This window comes from Parasteatoda tepidariorum, chromosome 7 (assembly GCF_043381705.1).
Source record: "Parasteatoda tepidariorum isolate YZ-2023 chromosome 7, CAS_Ptep_4.0, whole genome shotgun sequence".
Classification (NCBI taxonomy): domain Eukaryota; kingdom Metazoa; phylum Arthropoda; class Arachnida; order Araneae; family Theridiidae; genus Parasteatoda; species Parasteatoda tepidariorum.
In genome coordinates this window covers 57,391,052-57,399,317 of record NC_092210.1, presented here as the reverse complement: position 1 = coordinate 57,399,317, position 8,266 = coordinate 57,391,052, and the positions used below count along the sequence as shown (strand labels likewise).

The window sequence follows — 8,266 nt, the reverse complement described above, 5'->3', positions numbered from 1 at the left end:
TTGTAAAGTAAAATTTTAACATTTCAAAATTAGTGAGCTTGAAAAATAAGTAAGGAGTACTTTCTGGCAGTTGGAAAGAAATAAAATAAGTCAAAATCTAAACTAAGTTAAAATCTCTTCCAATTAAGTTCACAAAATAAAATTCAGTTAATGAATATTATCAAAATATCGAATTTACAGTACTTATAACGAAACTGCAGAACATTATTAATAGAGATATTCAAAAATTTATTCAAAATAAACAAATATTAAAAAATTTGAAAGTAATTTGCGATAATCTATTCCCCCCTCCCATTTTTCTAATTTTACCACGAAGAACTTCAATTTAAAAAAAATAATAATAATAAAAATTAAACAGCAATGAAAGCAACGAAATGTTTGATTTGGTATTAGCAAAAGAAAAAAAAATTGAAATAAATAAATAAAATAAAATAAAACTTTAAATTAATTTTTCCACTTCACCAAAACCTTTTCTAATCAGTACCTTTTAACTACTAATGTACTATGAACTCTAAAATAGACTCACAACTCCTCTGTTATAGTGATTTATGATGACAGCTATCCCCACCTCTCAATTAGTACCCAGTCGGCGGTCGTAGGGGAAGGAAAAAAAATACCAGCGAAAAACTCGGGCGCGCCGCTAGAGAGGCAGATAGGCAACCCGAGTTATTCCGGGCTTGCCGCTTTGCGTGTAGATATGATTCCCGAGTTATTACGGGTCCGCCGCCAGGAGGGTTAACAACATACACTGAAATTTCACAAAGGAAAACGGTTGAATAATAATTTATTCAACTGTTATTTTACTTTATTCAAACAAAACAGTCAAATTACCATAAATAAGATGGCATGCAAACTGTTATCTGTGAAAAAAAACATTTATTATTTACTGCTTTTACCTAATACGGTTAAACAACTAGAATTTTATGACATAAACTAGGCCCACCTAATGAAGCCACTTAGTTCCCTGCGGCTGGGTACAAGTTGTATCCGAGAGAGGTAATCTGTCAATTTCAAGACCGAAAAAAACAGGGATTCCAGTTCCAGTGTTGACACCGCAATATTTCCTTCCTTCTCATCAACACACGAAGAGTTACCTCCCAATTTGTGACCCTGGACTAATAGAATGCGATTCTCTCTTTCTCGCACAGATTTAAATACCATGAATCTGCTTAACACTAAAAAGTCTAGTATTTCCCATCTCGTACGATGCGTGAAGCAACCAGATAAGCGAATTTAACCACATTTCACGGCTCATTTGATGAAACACAACTCAACCACTACCTAACTCTAATGCCCATCACCTAACGAAAAGCCTAGCACCAATGCACAGTTACATTTCCTTTTTATGGTTTTGAAGCCACGCATGTTGTAAATGGTTAAAAAACCGTACAGTTCCGTATTCATGGTTTTCTAACCATACTAGCTTAAAACGGCTTCAAAACCGTAAAGGAAAAAAATGTTCTTTGCCGTAAACTTTACGGTTAATTGGGAGGGACGGTTATTTTATCGTACTTTTAGAATAAAAATTCCAACAGTGAATTAAGATATATGATATTTATTATCAATTGCTTACTAATTTTAAAAAATCTCTTCTCTATCATTTATATATTCTTTTTTTCGATGTCTTAAAGAGCTGTGGGCACTTATCAACAATGCAGGAATCAGCAAAGGCTCAGATATAGAAGTAACTTCTATGGAATCAATAGAAGAAGTAATAGCTGTAAACCTTTTAGGCACCATTCGACTAACAAAAGCTTTCTTACCACTACTTCAAAAATCAAAAGGGAGAATTATTAATGTTGCAAGCGCAGCTGGTAAGTAGAAAATATTTTAATATAAAGTTATTCAATAATTCTCTATAGAAAAATAAAACTACAGCAGATAAAATTATTTCTCAATCGAATATTAATGTATAAAAAAACTCATTGGTTGAAATAAATCATGATGCATTTTATAATACAACTGTTTTCGCAGTTGAAGAAAAAATTTGAAATGGCATAAAAGTTATTATACAGTAGTTTAAAAGAAATTTTAAAACTATTTCTCTGATATGTTTTTGTTATATGGAATAATAATTTAACTGTTCCAGTACTTATAGGAGAAACTTTAAAATGAGATAGAAGTCAATGAAATATAGTTGAAATACTTTATGAAGGTAATAATTATTCGATAGAAATACTTAAAAATGTTATAGAAGCTATTATAGTAGTTTGGTAAAAATTTATATTATTTCTTTTCATTATTATTTGATTAGATATAATTTTATAATTAAACTAATTTAGCAATGGCTGAAAAAATTTTAAAACAGGACAAGATCTAGTATATTAGGAAATACTTTGAAATACAAAAGACAAAATTATTTGACATTAATTACAACATTTTGCTAAATTACATTTGTTTGTAGTTGAATAATACATAGTTGAATAATAATAAGCGAAAATATGTAAATATTTTATTATAGCCGAATAGCAGAAATTTAATTAAATAGTACTGTTGAGAAATACAATTTCAGATTTTCATGAATATATTTTTCTTGATTTTAACAAAAATTACTGCGAAAACATTTCGCAACTTTATATTAATATTTCTGATTCCAGTTTCCTCCATGCAAGTAAAATAATAAATTAAAATATTTCCCTCAAATTGTTAATTTAATGGCAAGCTTTCATTAAATGAAGAAAAAAGTAATAAGAACATCACATTTTATATAAGTGAAAAAGAAAAAAAATAATGTAATTTATAAATTAAAAAATTTTATATCAAAAATGATATTATACTTCAAAAATAGTTTTATATAAAAAAAAAGATTATATTATCCATATTTTGTTTTTAAATTTTTAGTTGCGCCAATTTTTGGCGTATTCTATTTTACTTCATATTTAATTTTGAGCAGAAACTATTATACAATGATGTGCATTAGGGAAAAAAAATTTGAAACATTAATGTGACAACTGTTTTGTCTTCTGGAGAAATAAATACCCAAAGTTTTTGAGAAGCTTTTGTTTAGTTCAAACTCTGCTACGTAAAGAGCCATGCTATGTTTTCCCTATTAAGAGTTTTTCAGTGGAGTTGAACTCTTACCCATACTGAGAAATTAGGGTTCATCCTATAAACGAGAGGTCATCGATCAGAATTGGGGTGAAGCGTTCATTCAATAGCACTGTAGTAAGAGAGGTCATCAACCCTAAAACTGGGGTGTAGCGCTCATTTTCTCCCTACTTACATGAGTAAGTCAACAATTTCAGAAAATCGATTATTTAACAATATTAAATAAGATTTTCATTGTGAACAAATAGGATTCTTTTTTACAAAAACTAATAAAATAAAAATCTCATAAATTTTATTAAATTTGGAATCATTTTAGAACATTTATATTCAAATATCCATAAAAATAAAGAATGAACAGAACATTCTCTTTTATCACGCCAGAAGTCTTAAAGATAAGAGCGAAGTTGCATTTATCTAATCATCAATGAAAGAAATGAAATTTGACCTAGTTTAAATTAATTCCTTGGCCTATTTTTCTCAAAATATTTATTCACAGTTATCATAAATAATATCACTTTCCTAAGTATCATAAAAAAATCTTCTGCTGTTCTGATAGAGTTCTATTTTTAAATAGTAATTTAATAAATATAAATTGATTTCAACTTTTATATACAAATAATATTATGCATTTAAATTGGGATTTTATAAACATCAGTTTCAATAGGAAAAAATGATGGTATATTCGTATAATTCAACTTATTTTTCAAATAGAAATAAAAATAAACCGTATAAAGATACAATTAATACTGCATGCAAAACAAAGAAGAATTATTAATTAAAAATAAATTATTGCACTTTTTAATAAATCTACTTAAATTGCAGTTCTGGGACAGTAATTAGGTGATAGAAAATAATTATACGAACACTAATTAATAAACATTTGTATAAATAAACAATATGAATAGATAAACAATATAAAAAACAAAGAAACTTTCTCTTCCATAGTAAATGTTTACGTTAGCAAGACCTAAGACATTTAAATATATGAAGGATTAACGTAGACATTGTTTATTTTGTAATAAAAATAACAGTGTGGTGACTAAGGGTATAGAGAGCGGGTTCGAATCCCAGCGATGGCTGACCGATTCGAATTACGTAATACTCAGCTATACTCAAAATTTTATTTCTCACTTTTTGTGCAAAACCATATAAAAGTTGAGGTTTTAAATTTTTTAAAACTCTATTTTTTTCATACTTTTTTCTCTTAGAATTCGTCAAGTTTTTTTTTAAAAATATGGGTTGTATTTTTTTTCAAATTTGGTACTGATAGTAAAACTCGAGATAAATTTTTTTATATAAATCTATTTATTTACTTTAATATTAGTAGAGTGGATAAAAGCCCTGGTGGCTCAGGGGATAGAGCGTTTTCCTCCCTATGACGTGAACAGGGTTCGAATCCCAGCGATGGTTGGTCAATGCGAATTCCGCACCCGGCTCGCACCGACCACAGTGCTGACGTAAAATATCCTCAGACTTGGACGATCATGGGTTAGAGTCCCTTTGCCATCAGGCTTATTGTGGGAATTTTACGTGGTTTCCCTCTCCATGTAACGCAAATACGGGTAAGTGCTATCAAAAATTCCTCCACGAAGGCAAATTTCTCCCAATACCTTATCCAGGTGTTCCCTTGTCTTCTAGATTGGGTTCAAAATTACAAGGCTACGGAGTTGAACATTGGAGGTCGTGAATCGAAAATCTGTCGACTGTTCAATGATGGTTATAAAATAAAATAAATGCAGTAACATTTAATTATCAACTACATTACAAGGGAATAACCACGATAAAGTTACAAATTTACTTTTTGAGAAAAGTATATATAAAATAATAGTTTTTATTCATGTTTTTTTATTTGAATGATAGATTTTCGTAAGGGGATAAATTCAATTAATAAACTGCCAGAACTGAATTTGTTAAAATTATAAGCCACTTACATGCAGCAAAATAATCTCAAACTTGCGCTTTAACCATGGTTTAACTTATCTTCATACTTTTCGAGAAAAATAATGTTATCAGACTCTATGTAAAAGTTTCCGATTGTATGATGTTTTATAAAACAAAACTCCCATTTCTCAGGAAGATTCGTTATGCCTGGATTTTTGCCTTATTCTGTCAGCAAAAATGCAATTATATGGTTTAGTGATGGTCTTAGATTAGAAGTAGCAAAATTCGGAATATCTGTTGTCACGATTGAGCCCTGGATATATAAGTAATCTGTTTTCTCTTATTTTGATTTTAATTTGATCTATTTTATTTTGTAAACATTTTGCTCTTATAATGGTAACAGTTTATTTTACTATTTTTTAATATGTCTTTCCTCATTTTAGTTATTTGCTTTTTTTCATTTTGTGATATGTTTTTTTCTTATTTTGGTTACAATTAGCTTTTTTTAATATTTATGTTTTATTTTATTTATTTTGATTATGATTCACTTTATTTTATGGAATATAATCTAAAACTTTAATAAATATTTGCCATATTTTATATTGTAAATGTTTTTTCCATTTTATAATATTTACATTTCAACTTTATTTTGATAACATCTTGCTTTATATTATTTTGTAACATATTTTTCATTATTTTGACTATAATATGTACTGTTTTATTTCGTAGCTTGTCTCTTTTTTTTTTCTCATTCTCTCTTCTCGTTACACTTTGCTTTATTTTATTTTACCTCATTAATTTTTTACTTATTTTGAAAAAATTGAGCTTTTTTTACCACGTTTATATCAACTTGCCTTCGTGTATGTCTGTTCGGGTGGAATTTTGTAATCGATTTTAAACAAACTTCAACCACAACAAACTCACAGTATTTCGTACTTCATTGTAAACAATATTAATGCTGCAAGTAGTTAGCCAAACCTGGCGTATCTCCGAATGGTGCGAATAGGCATGAGTTTGATGAACGAATGGTGCGAATAGGCATGAGTTTGATGAGTTGAACATTCTTCATTATTGATGTTTAAATTACTACCTTTAGAGTGCAATATAAACTCGATTTGATGTAAACTTGAAATAAGCTGTGCTTTGAAACTATTTTTTAGGTTGTTCATCAACAAATTCAGAAAGCTATTGCACTACTGTATTGATAGTGCATTTGTTTTTGCAGGACAAGGCTTTCGGATCCATCTGCCCTTTCAAATTATGTAGAAAAACAATGGAATAACTCAAAAGAAGGAGTAAACAAAGAGCAACTTAAATATGCCAAAAAGATCAAACGAAATACCGGAAGTATATTTGGATCCCTCATGAATCCAAATTTAGATGAAGTGATCAATGTCATGGAAGATGCGGTAACCAGCAGTTGTCCCCCTTACACATACAGACCAGGCAAATTGTACTTAAATTTACTCTTATGGCTTTCTTCCTTACTTCCGAAACCAATTGTTGACTATGTGCTATGTTATGTTATATTTAAATGTGCATAAATGTTTCAGTAAACAAACTATTAGACTGCGTTTATTTATAGCTCTTGAACTTGAAATCGAAAGCTTATGCCATTTGTTTTATATTGTAATAAAATTTTATTCTCTGTTATAAAGATTCCTTTTATTAAACTTATAGTTGGAAATTTTCAGTATATAAAGCATTTTGTTTCCTTCTCTTATGTTTAAAAAATTTGCAGAATGTTTAAAAATTCGAATTACGGCATTTTAGAAACATTATACATTCGTTGTTTCTTTAAAAACATTTTTTTAACAGTATTTGCTTTCATGATGTAATCTTTTTAAATGGTAGAAACTTACTTTTTTTCAAAGTTTAAATATTTCCTCTCAGGAGAATTCTCAAATAGCACAAATTGTCACGGTGATATCATAATAAAATTAAAAACAGTCACAGCAGTCACATTCACGAAATCTCCCACGAAATACTCTAATTCACGAAATACTCTAAAATGAAACTCTCACTTTTGACACCTAAGGCTGCATTTCGTTAATTTTGAGAATCATTTAAGAACGGAAATCACGTGACTTGTGACAAAATGAGAACTCTTAAATATATGACGAAAATATTTCCTCACTTGAAACCTCACCATAGGGCATTGTGGGAAATTGTTGACTAGAAGGAAACTAGAATGACTACTAGACGATCGTATATAAAGCACTGGAACAAGTCGACCAATGTATGGTGGGTGGTCCAGGAGTTGGCCTCTTATCAGGGCAATTAAGGGTTCAAACCCAGCTTCAGGCATGTGCGTAATTTATTTCTCAATTTCTCTTGTGTTGTATATGCGATTTTGATCCACCTATATGGTGCTCATGATGAAATGATTGTTAGAAAAGTTAGATGCCTCTTCTTTTTTGCTTGGAAAGAAAATAGAATGGCAAAATATTTTTCGTAAATTTTGACGAAATACGTTTCTTTAAAGCAGTGACGATTATTATTTCGCCACTTGGACGAAAGTTTTGCTTGGAGCATATAGCAGGAAACAGTTTCGTTAAAAACGAGGAAGGTTTCGTGAAATTTGAACATCCGCTTCTTATAGTGCGCCACTCAGTTGCAACTTTGATACCTTGCGAATCACATGGGATGTATTTTTCGATTTATGTTACTGAATTTGCAGGGGTATTTTTTCTTGTTTCATTGTAGTAGCGTGCATACATTTTTGAGACTTATTTCACTAAAGTTCTGATCAGCGACTTAGAAGTCTTGTTAACTGGGTTTTGCGACTAATCTCTTAAAATTAAATCTGTGATCACACTGGAGTCACAAATGGTCACAGAAAATTACATTCACATGTGAGACCTGTTTAAATAGTCCAAAGGTGAACGTGGAAAAATTTAATTGCTTCCATAAACGTGTTAGGTAAAAAAAATGGTTTCTGTACAATTTTGCTGCATTCTCTAACGCTCACGGTGTTAGAAAAAAGTTATCAAATATAAGTACACCCCTTGTTGAATTTACCAAACGATATTCAAATAAATTTATCTAAATATTATTATCTATTGAAAAAAAAAAGAATTTTGATGTCACTTTTTTCGGCTTTTAAATTAGATGTATATGTTTAATGTTTTTTGTAAGATTCATATTAAAAATGTCAAATGTTACCTAACTTTTATAGCCAACAGTCGTAATAAGATTCATTTAATTAAAAAATATTATTGCAGAGGCAGGGCCGAACTAAGAGACTGTTTGTTACTGTAATCCATGAATAGAGCTGTTATCTAACTCGCAATTACTTAAAACTTTTCTCACAAAGAAAGCAATAACATTGATAGAA

The 8,266-nt window shown here is 29.7% G+C and overlaps 1 protein-coding gene across 1 annotated transcript in view; it reads left to right on the top strand.

Annotated features, from left to right (window-relative positions):
- LOC107450639 (short-chain dehydrogenase/reductase family 9C member 7) overlaps positions 1 to 6,586 on the top strand; it is a 16,601-nt gene extending 10,015 nt beyond the window's left edge. The window contains exons 3-5 of the mRNA XM_016066474.3: positions 1,632 to 1,814; positions 5,122 to 5,254; positions 6,155 to 6,586. Coding sequence (XP_015921960.1) covers positions 1,632 to 1,814; positions 5,122 to 5,254; positions 6,155 to 6,473 — 635 coding nt within the window. The 3' untranslated portion in view covers positions 6,474 to 6,586. The remainder of the gene's footprint in view (positions 1 to 1,631; positions 1,815 to 5,121; positions 5,255 to 6,154) is intronic.
- The last annotated feature ends 1,680 nt before the right edge of the window (positions 6,587 to 8,266 follow it).